The sequence below is a fragment of the Rhinolophus hipposideros genome (assembly GCF_964194185.1).
Source record: "Rhinolophus hipposideros genome assembly, chromosome: 15".
In the NCBI taxonomy this organism is placed as follows: Eukaryota; Metazoa; Chordata; class Mammalia; order Chiroptera; family Rhinolophidae; genus Rhinolophus; species Rhinolophus hipposideros.
Genome location: NC_138061.1, coordinates 22,406,909 through 22,431,520, shown reverse-complemented (window position 1 = coordinate 22,431,520; position 24,612 = coordinate 22,406,909). Strand labels below are relative to the sequence as shown.

Sequence of the window (24,612 nt, the reverse complement as noted above, 5' to 3'; positions counted from 1 at the left end):
TGGACTCTGACTCCTGCTCCCCCAGCTCCCCTGCAGCACACGTGCAGCCCAGAGCCCAGCTGGGTATGATCATACAATGATGCCAAGAGTGTTTGCCTTGCAGCTCAGCTGTGCTGTGCCATGGGCTCACAGGGGGCAAACACATCTTGAAAAGATAGGTGGGTGATTGCTTTGTGACATGAGATGGGTGATGCTTGTCAGCTGCACCGTAGGAATGCCAGAGCACTTCCATTGGGCATGAGAGGAACTGGGGGCCAGCAGGGGCCACTTCCTCTGGAGTCAGGCTGGATCTTAATGGACAGGGCTGCTGCCTGAGCCCTTTAGCTCACTCAGTAAGTCTTTATCGGACACCTGTTATGACCAGGATATATATTCAGAGAAAATACACACACACACACACAAACACCCGTCAAGCAGTCCTTTCCACCTCATTCCCACCTACCACCTATAGGTAACTAGTCGTAATAGTTTCTGATTTATCCTTCCTGTATTGCTTTTTGCACTAATGAGCAGATATGTGTATAATTTCCTATTTTTCTTCCTCAAAAGGTAGCATAGAATAGTACTTTTTGCTTTTTTTACTTAACAGTATCCATATGAGTTTGTAGAGATCTTCCTTTTTTCTCATAGCTGTATAGTACTCTTTGAACCATTTTCCTATGAATGGGCATTTACGTTGTTTCCAATATTTTGCAGTTACAAATTCTTAGAAGTGGGATTGCTGGGTCAAAAGGTAAACATATATGTAATTTTGTTAGATATTGCTAACTTCCCCTCCATAAAGGTTGTACTAATTTGTATCCTCACCAGCAATGTTTGAGAATTCCTCTTTCCCCACAGGCTCAGTAATGAAATGTGATATTATACTTTTTAATGTTTGCCCATCTGATAGGCGAGAGTGGTATCTCATTGTTTTAATTTGTATTCAGGTTATATTTCTCTTATCATGAGTGAGGTTGTACATCTCGTGTGCTTAAAAGCAGGTATCTCTATATCTATATCTACAGTCTGAATTTTTTTACTATCGGTCTTTGTTTTTTTCTCTCAGTTTTAAAAACTAGCTTTATTGAGATATACTTCATGTACCATTCAGTCACCCACTTAAAGTATACAGTTAGTATATTCACAGTTATGTAACCATCACCATAATTTAATTTTAGAACTTTTTTTTATCACCCTAAAAAGACATCCACACCTACTAGCAGTCACTCCACACTTCTCCTCAGTCTGCAGCTCTAGGCAATCTCTAATCTACTTTCTGTCCCTATAGATTTACCTATTCTGGACATTTTATGTTCTATATATATTACAGGTTATATATCATATAGAAATGGAATCATACAATATATGGTCTTTTGTGACTGGCTTCTTTGACTTAGTGTGATAAAATGCTTACAGTATTCTAGTTTTTAAACATTGATTCCTCATAACAACTCTGAAATAGTTATTGTTACTATTATTATCTCCATTTTATAGACTAGGAAACTGAGACACAGAGAGAACTTTTCTTAGGTCACATAGCAATAAGAAGATGGCCCTTGGAGTCAGGCAGACCTCAAGTCTGAGCTCCATTGCTGGGTGTGTGACTTAGGGAATTTTACTTAAACTCTCACAAGTATCTTTTCTTTTTACATGTTAGTTAAATGAGGATAGCAATGGCTGAGTCATAGAGTTGTTGGAGAATTAAATGCTATGACATAAGAAAAGTGCTTAGTGCAAAGCCTCAATTGTAGTACGTGTTCATAGTTTATCATAGTGGTTATTAGTAGGTAGAGCCAGGTAAAGACCTCGCTTACTTCGGGTGGTTGGCCCTGCCTCCCCTAATATTTAGTTGTACCTGAGATGCCAGCTTTTTTTTTTTTTAAGATATAATTCACATACCATGAAATTTACCATTTTAAAATGTACAATTCAGTGGTTTTTAGTATATCCACAAAATTGTACAGCCAGCATTTCTATTTAATTCCAGAACATTTCCATCACCACCCCCCCAAAGAAACTCCATACCCATTAGCAGTCACCCCCCTCCCCCGTTGTTTCCTCCCCCTAGTCCCTGGAAACCACTAATCTACTTTCTGTCTCTATGGATTTGTCTATTCTGGACATTTCATGTAAATGGAATCATATAATATGTGGCCTTTTGTATCTGGCTTCAGTCACTTCGCACGTTTTCAGGGTTCATCCACGTTGTAGCAAGTATCAGTACTTCATTCCTTTTTATTCCATTGTATGAATATGCTACATTTTGTTTATCCATTCATCTATTGATGACATTGAGTTGCTTCCATTTCTTGGCTATTATGGATAACACTGTGAACGTTAGTATACAAGTTTTTGTGTGAATGTTGGTTTCAGTACTCTTGGTTATATACCTAGGAGTGGAACTGCTGGGTCATGTGGTAACTCCATGTTTACCTTTTTGAGGAACTGCCCAACTGTTCCACAAAGCAGCTCCACCATTTTACATTCCCACCGGCAGTATATGAGGGTTCCACTTTCTCCACATCTTTGCCAATATTTATTATCGTCTGTCTTTTATTTTAGCCACCCTAGAGTATGTGAAGTAGTACCTCGTTGTGGTTTTGATTTGCATTTCCCTGATAACTAATGGTGTTGAGCATGAGATGCCAACTTTTAGGTCAGCTCTTTCAGCCCTCCCCAACTGTTGTGTTTCCTCCAGAGAGTCTCTCCTGTTTATCTTCTGCCTAGAGTTAGCAGTCATTTTGGCCTTATGGATACCTTCTCAGTCAGTGATACCTTCTTAGTCAGATGCTTTGGGACAGACCTTTGGTCAGATTCCAGTGGTCAGACAGCTGTGCCTAGAATTCAAGGCACGTGTTCTTCCTATAGGTAGGTTTGCTGTTACTCTTGAGCCTGGCACAGCCCTTCCTAGGCTCGCCAAACGGCTGAGACAAAGCCATCCTCTTCCCTGGACACCTCAATGCGCAGGATCAGAATTCTTGAGCTGGAAACAATCTTGAGAGGCCATCTCATTCATCCGTTTGCAACGAGACAGATAGAACCCCTCGCCCCTCCCTACCAAACTGGGGATAATCTGTAATGTATTCCTTTAAAAATCCCTATAGGAAGAAATCCCACTGGACCCCTTTACCACAAGGCAGCCAGTATTTTAGCAGCCTAATGTGTTAGAAAAATTCTTTGCTCTGACCCAGATCCCACCTTCTGCCGCACATGCCAGTTTCCTCTCATGCTTTCTTTTCTTGGAGGATGTGAGACTCCGCTACTCCCTAAGAGGGGCTTTATCCTTTGGTCAGACAAAACCTCTTTGGCTAGAAAAACCCTCTCGTGAGGAAGTCCAGACCAAGCCAGCCCCCTCCAGGGGACTTTAAAGACTGAATGACTTTGTCACTTAGCTATTGTCTGGGAAGTCTGCCTTGAAAAAGAGACCTGACAGGCTCTAGGTTGTATGTTTATCCTGAGGCCGTGCCATTCCAAACTCATGTTTCAGAGTTTCGAGGATGTGTCCAGCCAGCCTGGTGGGTGGTAATCAAATGCAGGTGGAGACCATCTGGCTGGGCCGCAGCGCTGGCCCAGAAAGCACCCTGTGTGGAGGCAGACAGCGTGCACATGTGTGTGCGTGCATGCACACCCGTACATGCGTGTGCATGTGTGCGAGCCCTCCTTAGAGAGGCGGTGCCGCCTGGATGCGTATGATTTCTCTCTGCATCTGAGGTTCTCCCCAATGTGCATCCTGAGGAACGTGCTTCTTTGAGTTTGTTTCTCAAGTTTTTGCGGTTAGAAATCATGTATTTTTCTTGGCCCAAGATGAAAGCCCTGGAGTAATGGTCTAATACATTTTACAAAGCTGCCTCTAATTGGTGACTGCTTGAAATCTTCCCTTTGACCTAGTGACCCATCTCCTTTTGTAGAGTTTTAACCCTGAGTCGGTCTACATTTTCTTAGGTTTTCACACTCCTCTCACACCTGCAGCCCCTGGGAGGCAGCTCTTCCAGCCTCAGTTTGCTTAGCTATTCCCTCAGCCTCCCTACATGGAATGGCCCCAAAACAGGGCAGTTCAGCAAGGAAAGAAAACAGTTTACACTGCGTCCTGCCAAGCATCTTCTAGCATGGTCTCCAAAATTCTAGGCGTGTACCTCCCAAATGGATTCCGTTTCCCACATTGCTAGATGCCCAGAGGAAGTGCAAACCGTGGACATATCCTTTGAATATAATTGGGTATGACCATGGTGACTTTAAGGATGGAGCCCTTTTCAGTCTTTCTGAGGACTTAGCTCTCAGAGGTGACCTCTCTGCCACAGCAAGCACAGGAGGTATGAGCTCACCCAGGCCCACAGCAAGGCTAGGACTGGTGAGAGCTGAGACTTGGAATCTCTTTGTCTCCAGTTTCTGGGCCTGGCCTCTTGGGGGTGATGATGATGATGAAGGAAAGAGGCCATCTGGAATTTCAGGGCTGGGCACTGACTGCATCCTCGTCCCTTCAGAATTCTCCCCTCTGACCACCTGTTCTGGTAGCTTGGCTGGCAAGGAGGTGTGGGCTGTCATCTCAGTTTATGGTTTGTATTTGTATGCTGAGGAGTTTCCACATGTACAATCATTATGGCTCATGTTTGTACAAGATGTAATTACTGAAAATTATATCGTGAACATGTTTAACTTTTAACCCTTCCCGTGCTGGCAGGCCTCCTGAGCTCTCAGGAGCTCCGCCTTGAATGCGTCCCTCACCTGAGGAGGTGTGTCACCACCAGCCCACCCCCCAACCAGGCCTTGCTCTCTAATCCACATCAGTTCCGTCTCTGGCAGAAGTCCCTTTCAGGAGACTTGGGGATCTTCAGGGTTTTCTAGCAGACAGGGAGGCAGGCATTCTTGCCTCATAGTCAGTGTGCTGAGTGTGGCCACAGAGACAGTAACCCTCCTCATCCTGGGCCACCCCGGGATGGCAAGGGAGGGCAAACCATGCTTCCCCAAGGTTCCAGTGATTGAAGAGTGTGTGCAGGTGCCAGGTTTCAGGAAGTGCACATGCCGATTAATGAGTGCACAAGGGGTGCTGGGTGCAGGAAGAATATGGCCCCCCAGTGTTAGGAATCTGCCCTGGGATCCGTCTGCAAATGCTGAGTTTGATGGCCAGCCAGCCCAACTGGAGGATGGCACACTTGTGGGGCGGGATGGAGGTGGAAGCAGAGAAGGGGTCTTGTCTCACAGAGCGTGCAGGAGGACCTGTCTTCTTAGCAAACGAAGTGGGTGCTTGTTAAAAGCTTGAAGGAATAGGAAGTGTCAACAAGAAAAATTTTCAGTAATGGACCCCCAACACACAAAAAGGAGTGTTCCAGAGCCACAAAATGTGGAACTTGTACATTGAGAGCGCCAGCAGGGACTTTGATTGGCTGGGCCAAGGTCATCCACAAGTACTGTGGATGGCTGGTGGGTGAGGTTAGCGAGCCCTGTAAGTCTTTCCTCCCTTCAGGGCTCACACACTGGGAGATTCCTCGACTACGGGGTTCAGGTGCTGAGGCCATCAACAATAAGGGAGAGCTTTAATTAGACTTTCAAAATAGTGTTTTTCCTAAGGTATTTGAACTAAAAGCATTTGCTTTTAATTCCTTTCAGATTTACAGGAACAGACGGACCTAGTGGTTTTGGTTTTGAATTGACATTTCGTCTGAAGAGAGAAACAGGGGAGTCTGCTCCTCCAACATGGCCAGCAGAGCTAATGCAAGGCCTTGCCAGATACGTGTTCCAGTCAGGTAAGAGCCCCAAGTCTTGACTGGGGTGGTCATCCTTTTGCCATGAGCCTGCTTGGCTTTGGGAACTCGCAAATGTATTTTGATGTCCACAGAGTGACCTTTCCTGCGAGTATTATACCCCTTTTGTACCATGAGGGTGACTTGTTTTGCCTGGTGTTTTTTGGGTGGAAAACTACCTGAGCCATGGAAGAGAAGGATATGTCACCATGACCTCTTACAGCAAGGGGGAGTCCGTGTCGCTGTTCTGCCAACCCGAACCCTTGTTGTGTCTGCCAGCCATGCTTCTGATTCCCAGTGAGCCAAAGGCCAGCTCTGCATGGAACTAACTGACCAGCCCTTTCTGTCAGCCTCATTTCCAATAATTAGCACGGTCCTTGCTCCCTCTTTCCAGTGACCTACCCATTTTTGTTTCCGGGGGCACAGCACACGTGAATTTTGACTAAGGATTGGGTTAACAGTAGAAGGTAGGGCAGAGACAGAGAATTTTTTTGCCAGGAGCTTGTTCCCTCACACTGAAGTGAAGCTGGAATCAGGGAGGAAGTTGACAGTGAGAAATATTGTTTGATTCAGATAATTCAGGTGCTCTCTAGGCGATGGTCCTGTGCCCCTCTGGAGACTGCTGACATGGAGCCTGAATGGGACTTTGTGCTGGCCACCTTGTCTCCTGCTCTTGGCTTAGCCTGCCTGGAGGACTCCAGTGGGATGAAATGTTGGAGTGACACTCAGTACCTTTTATGGAGGGTTTAGTATCATCGGCATGTTTCTGTGTGGCTAATTAATTGCTCAGAAATCTTTCCCATGTGACCTCAGATTTTGGTTCTTTGATTTGGTAAGTATCCTTCAAATGAAGGCCGAGACACTTCATCCAGCTCTGCTCTTTGCCTCTCGATAGGGCAGAGCAGCATCCAGGCCAGCGGCCCTCACAGTGGTCCTCAGACCTCCTGCATCACGAGTCCTGGAGAGTTTGTTGCAGTCACATTCCTGGGCCCCTCAAGAGACCCCTGATTCCGAGTGTTTGGGGGTAATGCTCCCAGAGACGAAATTTGAAGAACCATAGGTCTGGCAGCTTCTCTTAAGTACTGTGACTTTTTTCCCCCCAGCCTTGAGTAGATTATAAATTGGAGGTACAGTAGCCTTTGGGTTGAACTCCTCTGCTCTAATTCCAGTCCCCTGGGAGTCAGTTGTTGGCAGAGTGGCTGTCACTTAATGGGACTGGTACTTAATTACCATCTACCATTGTGTGTACTATGGGATAGTCCCATTTTGGAGGCTACAGTGGGTCTTCTCTAAGCAAGGCTTCCCAGCCTGGTTGCTCATGAGATGCCTTGGGGAGCTTATAAACACGCTGATTCCCAAACCCCTCCGCACGGTTCTGATTCAGTTGGTCAGAGATAGGACTGGGGCATCTGTTTCTTAACCAGCTCCCCAGGGGATTCTAATGCAGCTGGTCTGGGGTGGTGTTTGGGCTCTAAAAAACTGTGACCAGGAAGAAGTAACATTCACAGAGGCAGGGGAAGCAGGCTGCCTGGAGCAGATGGCCCATGTGATTTGGTACTGTCCTAGTATGGTTTGAAGAATCTTTAAAATTGTGCCAAGAGTCTGCTGCCTGAACACTTTGTGTTTCCCCTCTCCCTTCTTGGGGTGCCTGAAGCTGACTTCCATATAGAACTGTCTTTGGGAAAATAGACTTTCCTTGATGTGGAATTTGGTCTGCTATAGGAAAGGGGGCTCTAAAGACTAGGCAACATCTTGCTTAGATAGACAGGTAACTCCCTGTCTACTGCTTAAGCCAGTGTATTTATATGTTTGTTTCCACTTAATGTACTTGCTCAGGTCGATAGAGATCAGAGAAATGTAAAATAGGTAGGTGTTATGAATCACTGTCAGGTGGGGTCAAGCAGATGAACTTCTGAAATAGTTCTGATATTATAGTTATGAAATTATAGCAAGTGAGTGAAAAAATGGGATTTGATTTGCAAGGGTTCATTTCACCCACACCATACATAGCACTACTGACCATTTTGCAATACTGATGTAATCATGAATTCAGGCAGATTATCAACAGATGGTAAAACCATTGAATAAAAAGATTGTTGGGGAATAAGATATTCACAAGGACTTAAAAAAAAAATCACTCTACAGATTATTTATTTATTACACAGAGAAAAAGAATTCCTTCACAATGAAAAGATTTGAGTGGACATCACCATAACCAAGTGATCCAATGTAGCAATACCAATAATGGAACAAGTTATTACTATGTACCTCCTTCTATGTTGCATGTGAAGTATAAATCATCAGCTATGTAGCACTTTTCCAAAAATGTTTCACCTGAATTGAATCATGAGCAAACAGTCAGACAATTCCATATTGTGCATTTTACAAGACAACTGCCTGGACTCAAAAAATGTCAGTGCTATGAAAGATATAAAAAGGCAAGGGGCGGGGGCTATCTCAGATTAAGGGAAACATGACCGTTTAAATGAACTCATGATCCTTGATTGGATTCTAAATTGGAAAAAGAAAAAGGTCGTTTTTAGGGCTATTGGAAAAATATGACTATTTAGATAATAGTATTGTACAACTGAAATGCCTTGGGTGAGATATGGTATTATGGTTATATAGGATAATGTTCTCGTTCTTAGGAGATGGAAGCTGAAGTATTTGTGAGTACACTGACATGATGTCTGCAACTTAATTTTCTAACAACTCAGCAAAATAAAGTGTGTGTGGAGAGAGAGATGAGAAAGCAACTGTGGCAAAATTTAACAACTGGTGAATCTAGGTGAAGGGCGCGTGGGTAATCATTGTACTGTCCTTCTAACCTCCTGAGTTTTCCAAATAAAAAGTGTGGCTGTTTCCTGAGTGTCTGTTGACAGGAGTGTGCTCCACAGTCCCTTCTGCACCGATGGCCCTTTTGTGGTGGCTCTAATGTGACGGCCGTGGTTTGTGCCCACAGATCACCTCAGGCCTTTCACAGCAGCAGCAGATGACTACAGTTCCTAAAAGTGTAACACTTGATTTTCTGTTTTTCAGATTCCTTGTAATATGATTTTATTACTTAAAGAATTACTTAAAATAAATCTTAAATTCTCTTTGGAACCTGGCAGGGAATAATAGTATTATCTAAGTAATGGGGAAATGACAAAGAAAGGTATGTGGTAACTGATGTTAGATAGGAGGAGACCATGGCTGTGGGCCTAAGTGGTGCGAACAAGAGCTAACAGTTAGGACTGTGTTCTCCGTGCCAGGCGCGCTTGTAAGTGCTCATTTAGTATGCAGTAAAGCCCCGTGAGTTAGACATGGTGTTATACCAGCTTCACAATTGCAGAAAGCAAGACAGTACGGAGAGGAGAGAGGTGAAGTATCACGTTCAAGACCACACATCTAATAGATACAAAGGCAAGATTTGAGCCCAGGCAGTGCAGCTCTTCATGCCACTCTCTTAACCGTGATGTATGTTGCCTGTAGTTCAGCGGATGTCTGGGCCGCTGAATGTCTCAGGCTGGACAGTGAGGTTTGAGAATCATCCACATGGGTGAATGCAGTGGTTCACATGGTCTCTGAGCTCCATGGTGCCTCGCTCGGGCATTTTGGAACATTTGGAAAATAGAGGAGGGCAAAAGCCATTCATGATACTACCCAAATCCTCTTAAATCCATCCTTCCATCGTTTAATGTTTTATTCATGACTATATGTATGTAAAAAGTACAGCTTGATGAGTTTTCACAAACTGAACACACCCATGTAACCAGCAACTAAATCACGAAACACTCTAGTTCTCCAGAAACCTCCCTTGTGCCTCCTATTAATCACCGTCCTTTTTTTCCTTTTTTTCCTATTTCACTGTACTGGCCCTCAGCACCATGTGCCTGAGTTTGTTGGTAATAGGCTAAGTAGGACCCATTTCTACTCCTCTCCCCCGTACTGTCTGCCATCCTGCAAGTGACTGCCAGGCAGCATAGTACTGTGGTTAAGCGCATAGCCCCTGACCCAGACTGCCTGCATTGTTAGCTCAGCTCTGCCAGTTACTGCCTCCTGACCTTGCGCAACGTAACCCATTTACTCATCAATAAAGCAGGGATAATAAGTAGTAACTCACATGAAATTATTGAGGGGATGAAGTGAGTTAATACCTGAAAAACACTTAGAACCATGCCTGATATGTAGTAAGAGCTGTATAGTGTTACCTGCAATTATTATTGTTATTCAGTCTTTAAAAAACTTTATCTGGATTGGGAAAGTAGGTACCTTGGTCTTTTTTTTTTTATTTTTATTTTTTTACAGTGACAATAGAGACTCCATTTAACAGTAAAACCCTGCTAGGAAGGAAATGCCTTGCTTGTCCCTGAATCAGATGCCTGCCTCAACCGATACAATGACATTTGGTACCATTATTTTTCTCCCACACAAATTACCTGGCTTTGTTCATCACGTTATACAACCTGAAAACAAATTTCGGCTCGTTGGTTTGTGTAGCTGACAGCACCTGTGAAGCCTGATGCAGATCCAGTCCTCTTCTAAATGTCGTAGAGCCCATGCAGCTTAGTGGGACCTTGTAGTAAATCCTTTCGTAAAGTGCAGAATCTTTTCATATGTGAATAATTGCCCTTTATTACAACTGCTGTGTAAGACTGGGCTTAGGCCTTTCAGGTTTCCTCAGCAGGGCACACTCTTGATGCCACAGATAACCTCCCTCGTGATGTATAGGCATTCCTGTACCCCCTGGGTGGTGACACCCTACATGGGTCACACAGACGCTATTACACAGAACATGTGTTTTGTGTTTGATGTGTACATAGATATCCCTACACGTGTAACCTCCACTGTAGTTGTTTGCTGATCTTGCTTCTCCTGGGCTGTCCAGCTTCGATTCGGTGACTTTATGTGGAGCACCACGCCCATTTGCATGTGAGAGCTTGCTGAGCAGTGTCATCTCGTAAATGGAATGCTTAGACCTGCTTTTCCAGATCTAAATGGCATCCACGGCTTTACCATCCAGCCTTGGAAATAGCATCAGGGCAGTGGTAGGCGGGAGAAAGAGGATGACCAGACTCTGGGCGGTTGGGGGTGGGGTGGTGATGGCCACTCCTGGCCTTAGGGCTGTGTGAGGTGGCCCCGAAAGCCTGCTCTGAGGAATGACTCAGAAGGGTCCTGCCACTTAGCCCCAAACTGCTGGAAGATGGTTACATTTGATTTTCTCAGAAGTGGGAAGATGAGCCATAGAGACAAGGAAGTAGAAATGAGAAAGGCCCGGGAAAGAAGAATATCCAGGAGAAGTTGAAGGATTCAAGATGGGGGGTGGGGGATGGGGCAGGTTAGTGTTTATTTTAGTTGGGACACTTCTAGTTATAAAAAAAAAATGATAGAAATCTAACTCAAACTACCTTAAGCAATAGCAGCCTTGATTGGCTCAGGTAACGGGGACACCCAGGGTTTCAGGCATGGCTTGATCTGTAGTTCAAACAGTGTCCTCAAGGCTCCGACTCATGTGCTGGTCTTGTGTTGCAGACTGACTCTCCCCATGTGCCGGGAAAGATGAACACCCCAGTTAGAGTTTCTGGTCCTCTGCGTTTGTAGTCCCAGCAGGCAAAAGGCTGTTTTCTTCCAACATTCCTACACTAATCCTGGGGAAGAGCTCAGATTAGTTCTGCCTGGGTCATGTGACCACCCTGGTTGGTGGTGGTGGTCCAGATGGAAAACCAGGATTTATGTTTAAAGTTCTCCCCCCTCACTTCCAACCACTTGGAGTAGAAGAGAAGGCCTCTAAAGCAAAGGGTCACTACTGGGAGAAAAAGAAAAGGTCTAGTTCTGGGTGGGCAAGATCGGTTGTGCTCACTGGCCATGGGCATCTGTGACTTCAATAATCAAGACATGCAGTTATGCTTGGAAGTCAAATTGTTCGAGAATGCGTAGATGGAGCGGGCAGCTTTTGTTCTGTCTTGTTGTATCTGTTGGGATGGTTTTGACTAAAGTAACAGAACACCCTGACTAAAATGGCCTAACAATAAGGGCACTTATCTTAACATAGAAAGTCATCTGGAGGTGGAGCAGTTCCAGGGTTGGTTGTCATCTGTTCAGCAATGTTGTCGAGGACCTGAGTTCTTTCTAACTTCCTGCTCTGCCTTCCTCAGCACTTTGGCTTGTCTCTTTAAACTAGTTCCCTCATATTCCAAAGATGGCTGCCATAATTCCTAGCATCCTGGAGTCACACTGGACAGAGTCTACCAGCAGTACACGAGACATTTCTGTCCTTTTTCTCTTTTAAGGACCAATCAAAATCTCCACAGAACTGCCCTCATTGACCTTGTATCGCAGCTAGAGTTCTGCCAGGCAAGTGAGACAATCTAATTGGTTTATTAATCAGTATCCACCTCCTAGGGCTGGGGATGGGCTCTGGTTCCCTGAAGGTCATGGCTAAAGAAAGGCAGAGGAAGAAAATTTGGGTTCTGGTAATAAGGAGGGGAATGACTACCAGGTGGGCAAAACAGTATCTGCACTCCCACCCAAGAAGCCCCAGCCCTGCCTGGGGTCCGAGGAATCTTGCCTATTGATCAGGTCACTGGGCCAGTACAAAAGTGTCATGTGGAAAGGGAAAGGGTGGCTGTCATTGTTTTACCTACTGTACCAGGTTTAGAACCAAACACAGCCTCCAGCATGAATCATTTTGAAAGTTCTGCATTAAATACATCAGTAACTCCACCACTAGACACTTCAACTTCTTTCCTTCCTACCTTGCAGCCAGTTTCTCTTATTTCCCCCATTCCCTTTTAATTTTATGATCAGCTTATTCTTTCTTCTCAGATTGCCAGTGACTGCTCCCCTGCCCCCCACCCTCTGGGTTTCATTATAAAGAAGCCATTCCCCAACTCAGCAGGGCTTGATTTCTCAGCTGCGCTTTAGAGTTCTGCTGGAGAGGCTGTCTGCTCGCAGTTCCGCCATTGGTAGGCCTTAACCACAAATTCCAAGGCAATTTCACTTGAGTTTTAGGAGAAACATGGCCCCCCAACCTTGTAACTGACACTGGAAATTCAAGTGCCTTCGCTTGCTGCTGTTTAATGGCAACCTCATGACATGTGCTGAGTCAGCTCAGTCTGTGATTCAGGCCCCAGAAAGAAGACAGGCAGCAGGCTTGAGCATCCTGAGGCTGCGTGAACTCCGTGGTACTGACCGACGAATGGCAACAGAGATTTTTTTTGTTTTACCTTTTCTTTCCTTTTCCTGTTTACAAAAGAAACACTTGCTCATTATAAAAACCGAAATAGAAAGTATGACACAGAAAGTGAAAATCCTTCATAATTTATTCCTCCACTTGGACAAGGTTGGTGTTCCTATTTCCAGATTTTCTTTTCAAGGCATATATCTCTCTGGAATTATTGTTATTTTAGAAAAATGGACTGTGCTTTTCAGACTGTTTTGCAACTAGTTTTTTTTTTAATTTTCTTTCTTTTTTTATTGTCTTTATTTATTTATTATGGATTTTATTGGGGAAGGGGAATAGGACTTTATTGGGGAACAATGTGTACTTTCAGGCCTTTTTTTTTCCCCAAGTCAAGTTGGTGTCCTTTCAGTCTTAGTTGTGGAGGGCGCAGCTCAGCTCCAAGTCCAGTTGCTGTTTTCTAGTTGCAGGGGGCACAGCCCACCATCCCTTGCGGGAGTCGAACCGGCAACTTTGTTGAGAGGATGCACTCCAACCAACTGAGCCATCCGGGATCTCAGCGGCAGCTCAGCTCAAGGTGCCGTGTTCAATTTTAGTTGCAGGGGGCACTGCCCACCATCCCTTGGGGGACTCGAGGAATTGAACTGGCAACCTTGTGGTTGAGAGCCCACTGGCCCATGTGGGAATCGAACTGGCAGCCTTCGGAGTTAGAAGCATGGGGCTCTAACCACCTGAGCCACCGGCCGGCCCTAGTTTCTTTTTTTTTTAGTTCATATCGTTTGGACATCTTCCCGTGTCAATATGTTCTTTTTGACTGTACACTTTTTTTATTATCTATATATACGATGCTTTATTTAACCAGTCTTCTGTCGTTGGGCATTTGGGTGATTTCCACTTTTTCCAACACAAACCTGCACTGCGCATCCTTGGACATGTGTGTCTTTGCACTCTTGCCTAAACATTTCTGTGTGAGAAATGCCCAGAAGTAGGATCGCCAGGTTAAGGGACGTGAACATTTTCCATGTTAATAGCCACTGCAGATGAATGATTATATAATAATACTGGTGTTACCATCCAGTAAATGTCATAATTGTTTTCAACAAACAACAGAATGATTGTTATTTAAAATTACATTTATAGCACCAACGTCCTCTCCGGAGTCCCTGAGAATTGGTCCCCTTTCTTAGATTACGTGGCCTGAGAAACATTGTTAATTCATGTTAAGTGGTGTACATTTGGGTTTAGGAGAGACAGGAAGAAGCCCTTATACAGTGTCTCATGCCGTTTAGATTTAGCACAGGAACCCATCCATCACGTTTCCTGTCTCTGAAGTTGGAAGTGGTGAGGAACACAGTCTGTGCCTCAAGTCAGAGAGACTTTTCCAAATACTGACAGCAGGTCAAGCTTTCTAGAAAGAATCTCAATGAATCCTGGTGTTTTCTTGAGTTTTGCCTCCTCCTACCTTTCCTAAAGTGAAATTACACATGCAGTTCAGTCTTTTGCTGTTGAAGTCTTTTTTCTTTTTTACTTGCCTTTTTAATAGTTAAATAAATAAATCAGTAGTTATTGAGCGCCAAGCAGTGGAGAGAGACACTGACAACACAGGGGAAAAAATGCTCGATTCCATGAGATCGCTGAAAGGGAAAGATGAGGGTGCTCTAAAAGAATAATGCGGTGGACTCATTTTAGGTTATAGAGTCGGGCAAGAGCAGGACTGAAGGCAGAGAGTGAGAAGAAGAATTTTTTTTGGCAGAGGGAACAGCATGTGGAGGCCCCTGAGGAGGAAAAGAGCTTGAGGAATATGAAGAACTGGAAGAAGGCTTGTGTGGCTAGAGGGAGGTGAGAGAGAGGAAAGAGCTCAGGGAAAGGTGGACGCCTAGCAGGCGTGGGAAAGTGCTGGGCCTTGCTCTTGCACGCAAAGTCGTGAGGAAGAGTCTGGATTTGATTCTGAGAGCAGTGGAAAGTTGGGAAAGCATTTTAAGGAGGAAGGTGAAGTGATCAGTTTGGGGAGTGAAAAACCTCCTTTTTTAAAAATTAAGACATGCGTGGATTTGAGGTGTTTGAGCCTTTCTGCCTGCGTTTTAGGAGTGGCTCTTCCCTAGAACGTGCTGGGGCTGTTGCAGCACTTGGAACACAGCCATCAGAGTCATGAATTCTTCTCTTCTCATTTGAATCCTTGGGACCTTAACTCTCTATGATCCTGCTCCCAGCCTGCCTTCCCTGAGGCTCTGTAGTCTATGGAGGGGACCCCTCTTCTCTCCTGGGGATGTTAGCCTCCCCATACCTGTGCCCAGTAGCTTGCCACAGGGCTCTTCTTTCCAGATCCAGGAGGTAGAAGGGTTTTCTTTCCTTATCCCTACTCTGCAGGTAAGTGAAGGAAATCAGGAAGATTGAGTAAGGAGCTTAGGGCACATCCCAAGGCGTGAGATATGGCTAGGCTGCAGTTCAGCTTCTCATCAACAGCTTACCTGGCTTTCTCCTCTACATGTCCCAAGTATACATGATCTTAGTATCTGTTCCTCGAGGAAAGTTTTCTGAAAGGAGATGCTCCATCATTCCAATGAGAGCTGTCAAGTTCTCTCGTTTCCTGGTTTGGATGAGCTGCCCATTCCTACAGTCTGCTAACTGAAGCCAAATGGAGCTGCCTGGTTATATTAATATCATTTTTCTTCCTCGTACTCTTTTTGATTTTCCTGACATTTCTTTCCCTTAGCCTGATTTTGTCCTCTTTTCTAGTTGCTATGGATCTGTAAAATATTTTCCTTTTCATCTGTTAGTAATACTGACCACAACTATAAAGCAAAACAATCTCTGATTTCTCCGCACTCTCCCAAGATTTTAGATTGATAGTTAAAAGATTGTGCTCCGACTCCACTGAAAAAAAAACAGGTCAACCCCTCAAAAATGAGCTTATGCCCTGAAATTCAAATGGTTTGCATGTGAGTTAGTCTAGTCAATATCAAAATTTGGGTGTTTTTAGGGAAGACTTCAACCCTAAGAGCAGAAGTTGGCAAAGTACAGCCTGTGGGCCAAATCCTGATGGCCACCTGTTTTTGTAAATAAAATTTTTTTGGAACACAGCCAGGACCATTCCATATTTATGTGGCTTATTTTGTGCTACAATAGAAGAGTTGAGTAGTTATGACAGAGACTATACATATGGCCCTCAAAGCCTAAAATATTTTATATCTGACCCTTTACTGAAAAAAGTCTGCCAACCCTGACTTAGAGAGTGTTTTGTACTTCTGAGTAACAACCCAAGTGGAGAGGTGGCCATCTTTAAATTTCTGTGAGATATTCAGAGGCTTTGTGAAATTAATTGCCTTAGCTGGGGCCTGTACCCTGGCCCATGATAGAGGGATCATAGTGCCTAGAGGTTTGTTGGACGAGGGGAATTCATCTCTTCCTAAGCTGCTGCGTGATTTGAGGCAAATTCCTTTAGCTTCCTTGAGTCCATGTCGTACTTGGAGAATTGCGTGAAATGCTTTGAACTTTTTAGTAGAAAGGGGTTATTCGATATAGGCATTAACCTAGGATAATTTACCCTCAGACTAGTTTGCTCATATCTTGCCCCCTGTGGAGTCCTAACCTGTGAATTTTCAGTGGTTCCTTTGTCTCTAGCACCTGCATTTCAGGGATGCTCCCTGCAGGGGGCGCCCCGGTGAGGGTCTCCGGCAAGCCTCCCTCCGCAGCTGGAAAGTTAAGACCCAGCACCTCTGCAGGAGGTAAAGCCCTTTGGTAACCTGAAGTGGCTCAAGATAGAATGTTCTGTGAAGAGGATTGGATGAGAGCAGGAGCCCCAGAGACAGGTTGCCTGGGTTCAAATCCCAGTTCGGTCATGGGGGACCTGTGGGACATGGGGTCAAAACTGAACATCTCCAAGACTTGGTGACTTCATCTCTGAAATGAGGTAATAGGTAACAGTAATATCTCCTAGTAATATATTTACTGCAGTACCTGGCATAATACATGGAAGCAGTTAATATTTATGTTGTCATTTAAGAAGCATATTGCAGGAAAAAAAGGAAACAGGCTTAAAAGAAAGGAAAAAAAAGAAGCATATTACAACACTGTGTAAAGTTGGGTCCTAATTCTGTTTACACTATGTACCTGTCCACACAGATGACTGGAAGAGATACGTGAAGATTCAGAAGCTGTCTTAGTGTAAAGGGGTTATGAATTATTGTTTTTTCCTGTTGATACTTTAATGCTATTTAAAAAGTTTCTTTATAGAACATGAGTTTTATTATCAGAAAAGAAAAACCAAAAGGATAGTCATGACTGAATTTTTCAGAGAATTTCCCAGAGGACAGGACAGTGAGCCCCGAGAAGCAGCCCCAGGCCATTACCACAGGACAAGTCCCCACCTCACGGTGTGTGCTCTAATGCGGTGATTAGAACAGCTTTGAACACCATGCAGTGATCTGCCCATGTGAGGGGTCCTGTTTTCTTACTCTGTTTCTTCATAGCTTTCAGCGGGAAATGAATGGCTCCCCTAAGCCAGACACAGCTCTGCTCTAGCTCCCCTGGCAGTGGGACTTTTCAGAGCTCCTTTTCCAGGAGTATGACAGTTGAAACTAGAACCAAGGGAGGAAAGGACAAAGGAACTTGGATGCTTTTCAAGAGGGATTGCAGCAAGCCCAGGCAATGAGTGGTTAGTTTGCTGGCATGTAGCAGGGACCTCTGAAACAGAAGTGGGGTGTCCTTCCTCAGCCTAGTCCTGCTTGGCCCGGTGGAAGCTACATACCTGGGACACTGCCCTGGGGCAGGGAGGCATCCCTGGCTCAGGCTGCAGCCCAGTGTCCTGGCTTTCCTGCCCCTGGCTTAGCTTTGGCTGTCCTTCTTGGGGTTTGAAGATTTCGGGAGAACAGGGCACTTACCAACTTCTGGACCAGGTGGGCATGTCTGGTCCAGCATGGTGACCTGAACCCAGAAAGCCTTTGTCCTCTTCACTGGGCCACTCAGATCACACATGCATTGTGTTCTGTCTTGGCTGGTGCACTTTTATTCCCCCAATCAAAAATAACTATTGTTTTTCTAGTTAAAAAAAAAAAAAGATGCTTAAATAATCCAAGCTATGTTGAAAACATAAAAAAGCAAGTCACAGAACAGTGGGAAGAATGCAGTTGCATTTTTACTTTAAAGAAATAAGAAAAAATATTAATTTGATTGTGTATGCTTAGAAGAAAATCTTGAATGCATGTCAAACATTGATAGTGGCTATACCTGAAAAATGGGAGTGATGGGCAAAACGTTTCATTTTGTATTCTATACACTTGTCTATTGTTTGGATTTCTTATAATAAGCCTTAATTATTTTGTAATTTAAATAAATATAGAACTTAAAATGAAAAATAAACATTATCTAAATCCTAGACCCTGAGATAGCCACTCTTAACATTTAGTTACAATCCTTCTAGACATGTTTCTATGCCTAAAATAATTAGACAATTTTACTAATTTAATATTGTCCATATTAGCATGCTTTCTTCACACAGCATCCTGTCATGGAAGGCTTTCTAGCTAGAGATCAATAGCAGTGTTTGTAATTATTGTAAGGTGTTGCATTGTTTGATGGTGAAAGGAAAAGGCAGTTTTCCTATACTACTTTATTCTTCCATGTGAGTAATGTGTGGATTTTCCATGCCAAGCAATTCTCCCATTCTCTGCGGACACCAGTTGGGTATCCTACGATTCAATTCAGTTCTGACACTATCTACCTGGAGATAGCGTCAGATCTCACAAGTAAGGTCTCAGTCCCACAAGACTGCCCCCGACTTCAGACACAAGTGCCAGGTTGTCACCTGTACTTCTGACCAACCAGCTATAAATTGGGGTTCCCATAACCTCCTCCTTGGGTTTGATAATTAGTTACAACAGCTAACAGAACTCAGCAAGACAGTTTACTTACTGGATTACTGGTTTATTATAAAGGGATACAAGTCAGGAACAACCAGATGGAAGAGATGCATAGGGCAAGGCCTGTGGGGTGGGGTGTGGAGCTTCTATGCCTTCCACAGGTGTGCCACCCTCCCAGCACCTCCACTGGAGCTCTCTGAACCCCATACTTAGGGGTCTTTATGGAGGCTTCATCATGTAGGCGTGATGGATTATTATCTCAATCTCCAGTCCCTCTCCACTCCCTGGAGGATGAGGGATGAGGCTGAACATCCCAAGCTTCTAATAATGGCTTGGTCTTCCTGGTGACCAGCTGCCATCCTGAAGCTATCAGGAGCCCACCAGGAATTGCCTCAAAGGACTCTCCTATCAGCCAGGAAATTCTAAGGGATGTAGGAGCTCTATGTCAGCAACTGGGGTCAAAGACCACGAACAAAAGATGCTCCTAGAACCTTTATCGCTTAGGAAATTACAGAGGCTTTTGAAGCTCTGGCCAGGAGCTAGAGTTAAAGACCAAAATACATAGTTCTTATTATATCACAGTATCACAAATAGTAAGATAACAGACCCTTCCAGTATAAACAGACCTTTCTTGAACTTTCAGACAGTTTCCAGTTTTCCCCACTTTAAACAACACCCTCAGGAGCTTCCATGTATGTGCAGCTTGGGAACTGGGTTCAGTTATCTTAGAATAAATTTCCAAAGTGGGATTGCTGGGTCACAAGGTCTGCATATTTTACAGTGTGGTACATATGCCCAGCTGTCCTCCACGAATGGGATTCTATGAGGCTGGATGAGCCCTGGCCACGACACCTATCTTGTGGCCATTTGGCAGTCCAGGCATCGAGGAAGCACTGTGCAGCCATTGAAGTTCACAAAATGAGTCACAGGAGTCTTCCAGCTTTTGGTAACTTCAAGGCTGGCTTTCTTCCAATGTTACGGGAGTTCTGTGAGGCTGGATACCTATAAGCTAAGCAGACTCCAGGCTCTCAGCAAGCCCAACTAAATGCACTTCCAAGCTCACCCTCACCACTTAGTCCCTACTGCCTCCCTCGAAGCAGGAAGATGTGTCCTGGCAAGGAGTCTGGCCTAAGCACCAAAATGTTCCCACTCATAATGTACTGCTGCCTCTTCCTATAACCAGATCACCCCAAATTGGTTCTCCCCAAACCCCTTCCTGTGTCTGATCAGCAGGGAACTTTGCAAGTTCATGGGCAGACACATGGACAGCTGGGGGTCTGGTCTTTACACTTAACACTAGAAGTAAATGCCTGCTTCATTTTTCCATTTACTACTCAACAGCCCCTCTTGGATGCCACATTTTATGAGGGACATTGACAACTCAGCATATCCAGAGAAGAGTGGCTTTCAGACGGGCAAAAGCTCTTTAAACTGTGGTCTGGGAGGAATGGCTTTAAAAGTGAAGAAACTAGAAACATTTTAGTCTGAAGAAGAAAAGACTTTGGGACGAAGTGTGGGGAGTGGTGAACTATGACCCACAACAGGTGTTTTAAAAATGTTTGTGGTCTTGCCATATGGAAGAGGGATTTGACGTTTTCTTTGTTACCCAGAAGAGAGAACTAGAAAGCTGTTAGCTATTCATCCGATTGTGGAATCACTTTCGAACATGGATAGGTCTCAGGAAACAGTGAACTCACCATCTCTGAAGTTGTTCTAGTAAAGTGGGCAGCTGCTGGCCCAAGCCTTTGTGAAGGAGTTGGTGATGTGGGCACTCAGCCCACTGAACCCCAGAGGCCACCTAGTACATGCTTGTTTTTCTTCTAACCCAGCATGCGTGCGACCACTTCTGCTGGGCTGCAGTCTGGTTTCCTGCAAACAGCCTGCCTCCTTCCCTTTCTTGGTGCTTCCTGTTCTGGGCCCCTCCAGGTCTGACCCAGCTGGGAGGTCTCTGAGAACACCCATAAATACTGTCGCTGTGTTTCTTGATGTAAAATAAGGCAGGAAGAGGGGGATTAGTTTCCTCAGCCAAAAATTAGAATCGTTGCTCCCTGAGGAAGTTGTCTGCTCTGCCACTGTGGATGGGCCCTGTGTGTCTTACCTCCCGCTGTGCCCTTCTTCCTTTATTTTTTTCCTGTACACGGTGGCTATGCTTTCCAGTGGTAGAATCTTTCAAACGAGTAGCAGTTCTTAATTTGTATCGTACTTTCAGCACGCAGGCAATTTTTACATATTTTAATTCTTTTATTTGATAATAAAACTACCCTGCAGCATCATTATCGCATCGTTATGTTTTGATACATAGAGAAACCGATACAGAGAAGTTAAGTGACTTCTTTAAAGTCACACAGCAAAGGAAAATGCATCGGAGAATAAAGCAAAAAGAAGTGTCATTACTTCTACCTCAAGTGAAGACCCTTTACTTGAGGATCTGTTTTAGCCTTGGAGTTGATTGTAAACACAGTATATTTGGAATGACTATTTGCCGCCATGATCTGGTAGGAGGAAACGAATCAGTGCTAAATTACGTTTTCACCTTAAACTGTGGTGGCCAGTGACAGAGCTAAGAGAAGTCAGTGTTTTATTAATTTATCTTTTTTGGGGGTTGCTGGGGATGAAGCCAATCCAAAAAAAGCTCTCTGGGTTAAAAGTTGAGGTTTGAAACAAATGGTCAATACACATATAGAAAGAAAGGTGTTCGTCTCACAGTAAGAGAAATGCAAGTTAAACTACCCTACAGTAGCACTTCTTACTTGTCAGATTGGCAGAGATCCAAGTTTGATATACCGTTATCAAACTATGAGGAAACATAGTTTGTAGGAAACATAGAATGTACTTTCATGCACTCATGATGGAATGCAAAATGGTACTCTCTCTTGAAATGAATATATTAGTATCTAGTAGCAAAATGCCTATCTATTTACCCTTTACACAACAATCCCATTTCTAGAAATCTCAAAGACATGAGCAAACATACGAAAAGACAATTGTAAGTGGCTTGATTGAAGCACTGTGCATAATAACTACTGTAAGCATCTTCTATAGCAGTGATGTGTTCATGGGAAGAAGTAGAAATGTGTACATGCTTTGTCAAGCCTCTGCTTATTTTTGCTATTGACCCATTGACCAAAGTAAGTCCCCTGGTCAAGCCTCAGGTCAGAGAGAAGGGGCTATAAAGTTACAGGTAAAATGCATGAATTCAGAGAGGGTATCAGTTGGGACTATTAAGGTAATCAATTTACCACAGGGAACTTACAGTCTTTTTTATAATTCATACAGAACGTTTTGTAGATTTATCATCTTGGTCATCAAAATAGAATACTCTCATAAGTTAACAAGATGTCTCTTAAAATGTGTAAATCCAACCAGTCTATTCCAGATATTTCATATACATTAGGCAGTTCTATGTGGGAATATCAGGACTCTTCACTCTATTTTTGCAGTAAAAGATTTGATGGTAAGAATGATAATGCCGATGAGGGTAATCAGTGCATCTGCCTCATCAAGAATGTCTCTGTAGTGTCCTCAGAGTTGTGATTTAAAAATAGCAAGCAGACGAATCAAAGCAAAACATTTTGTTTTTTATATAACCTAGAAAGTTGTTGAACATTCAGGGACATAGAATCAAATATATGGCAGTGCTGTGACCAAACTAAAACTATGGCCATCGCACGCTTAAAAGAGAAGGGGAAAAAAGCAACGTGGAGAAAAGTATATAGCAAGTTATATAAGAAAACACAAAACGACATAAAGAAGACAGTTCCTTTGTATTTTAAATAGAAGGATACATCATAATGTTTTGTTTTAAATGGTGATGTAATGGAGGAGGAGGGAACAGAATGGCGAGGACCGGAAGCCAGACTTCGTTGAATATACTTTGTTTTTAGATTAATGACTTTGGAACCATATAATTTTATGTAATTATAACACAAAATTAAATCAAAATGAACATTTTTCCTATGTTAGTTTTCTGTGCTATATAACAGATCATCACAAACTTAGTGGCTTAAACCAACCCACGTTGATTATTACCTCACAGTTTCTGTGGGTCAGTAGTCTGGCCACAGTTTACCTGGGTTCTCTGCTCAGGGTCTCACAGGACTAAAATCAGAGTGTCAGCTGGGCTGCGTTCTTGTTTGGAGGCTCTACTATGGATCTGCGTCTAAATTGCCTCAGATTGTTGGCAGAATTCCTTTCCCTACAGCTGCAGGATTCAAGGCAGTTTGCTGCTTCAAAGCCAGCAATGCAGAAAGAGTCTCTGATGTGTGTGTGTGTGTGTGTGTGTGTGTGTGTGTGTGTGTGTGTGTACGTACACACAATCCCCTTTTTAAGGGTTTTCACATGATTCAGTCAAGTCCACCAAAGATAATATCCCTTTTCATTAATTCAGAATCATCTGATTTGGCCTTACTCAATAGGATGGCTATTATTAAAACAACAACAACAAAAGAAAAACACTGGAAAACAATGTGTTGGCAAGAATGTGGACAAATTGTAATCCTTGCGCATTGGTGATGGGAATGTAAAATGGTACAGAAACCATGGAAAATAGTATGGTGGTTCCTCAAAAAATGAAACATAGAGCTACCGTATAATCCAGCAATTCCACTTCTGGGTATATACCCAAAAAGAAATGAAAGCAGGGTATAGGAGAGATATTTGTACACCCATGTTCATAGCAGCACTATTCACAATACCAAAGGGTAGAAGCAACCCAAGCATCCATCGAAAGATGAATAGAAAAACGCAATGTAGTATATATAATGGAACATTATTCAGCCTTAAAAAACGACTTTCTGACACATGCTACAACATGGATGAACTTTGAGGACAGTATGCTAAGTGAGATAAGCCGGTCACAAAAAGGCAAATATTGTACGATTCCACTTATATGTGGTACTTAGAGAAGAGACAGAAAGTATAATGGTGGTTGCCAGGAACTGTGGGGAGGAAAGAATGGTGAGTTGTTATTTAATGGGTACAGAGTTTCAGTTTTGTAAGACAGGAGTTCTGGAAATTAGTTTTCACAGCAATGCGGATGTTCTCAATACTACTGAACCGCACACTGAGAGATGGCTAAGGTGATAAACTTTATGTTATGTGTATTTTACTACAACTGAAAATAAAAAATAATTTGAAAGTCAACTGATTTGGGATTTTAATTATATCTGTAAAATCCCTTCACTTTTGTCATATTCTATTGGCAAGAAGAATATGACAAAAGTGGCATAGTTATTGGCAAGTTACAGTTCTTGCCCACACTCGAAAGGACAGAATTATGCAAGGTGTGAACACCAAAGGGTATAGGGACCGTGAGAGCTGCCTTAAAGTCAGCCTGCCCTATTTCCTAAAACTCAAAAGCACAGTGAAACAAGTGAAATTCACAGCATATCCAATTGATGGCATAACAATACACTTAGATTTTAAAACAGTAATTTGACTATGTAGCCCTTATACCACAAAGACAAAAAATTTCAATAATTACATTGTTAATAATAATATTGGTAGTATTGTTCTAAAAGTAGTATATGTATATAGTAGAATAAAGCAGATAAGTAATTGTTAGAAACTAAAATTTTCCTCATCAGAGAAAAAGAAATACAAATGTAAAATCAAGTAAAAATGCTGTATTCTTACATTTCAACCAGAAATATCGGGATAAAGTTGAGATACGTATTCTCTTTTAAAAAAAAAAAAAGGTGGTGAACACAAAATGTGAGATATAGATCATGTATTACAGAATTGTACACCGGAAATCTATGTAACTTTACTAACAATTGTCGCCCCAATAAACTTTAAAGGAAGAAAAAAGAAAAGAAAAAAATGTACATATTATTTCTGTTCATTGTAAAAATCTTGAAACAATAATTAATCC

At 43.3% G+C, this 24,612-nt stretch overlaps 1 protein-coding gene across 2 annotated transcripts in view; it reads left to right on the top strand.

Annotated features, from left to right (window-relative positions):
• SUFU (SUFU negative regulator of hedgehog signaling) overlaps nt 1–24,612 on the top strand; it is a 95,080-nt gene that overhangs the window by 21,341 nt on the left and 49,127 nt on the right. For both annotated transcript variants that reach the window (XM_081075282.1, XM_081075281.1), the window contains exon 3: nt 5,587–5,723. In XM_081075282.1, coding sequence (XP_080931408.1) covers nt 5,587–5,723 — 137 coding nt within the window. The remainder of the gene's footprint in view (nt 1–5,586; nt 5,724–24,612) is intronic.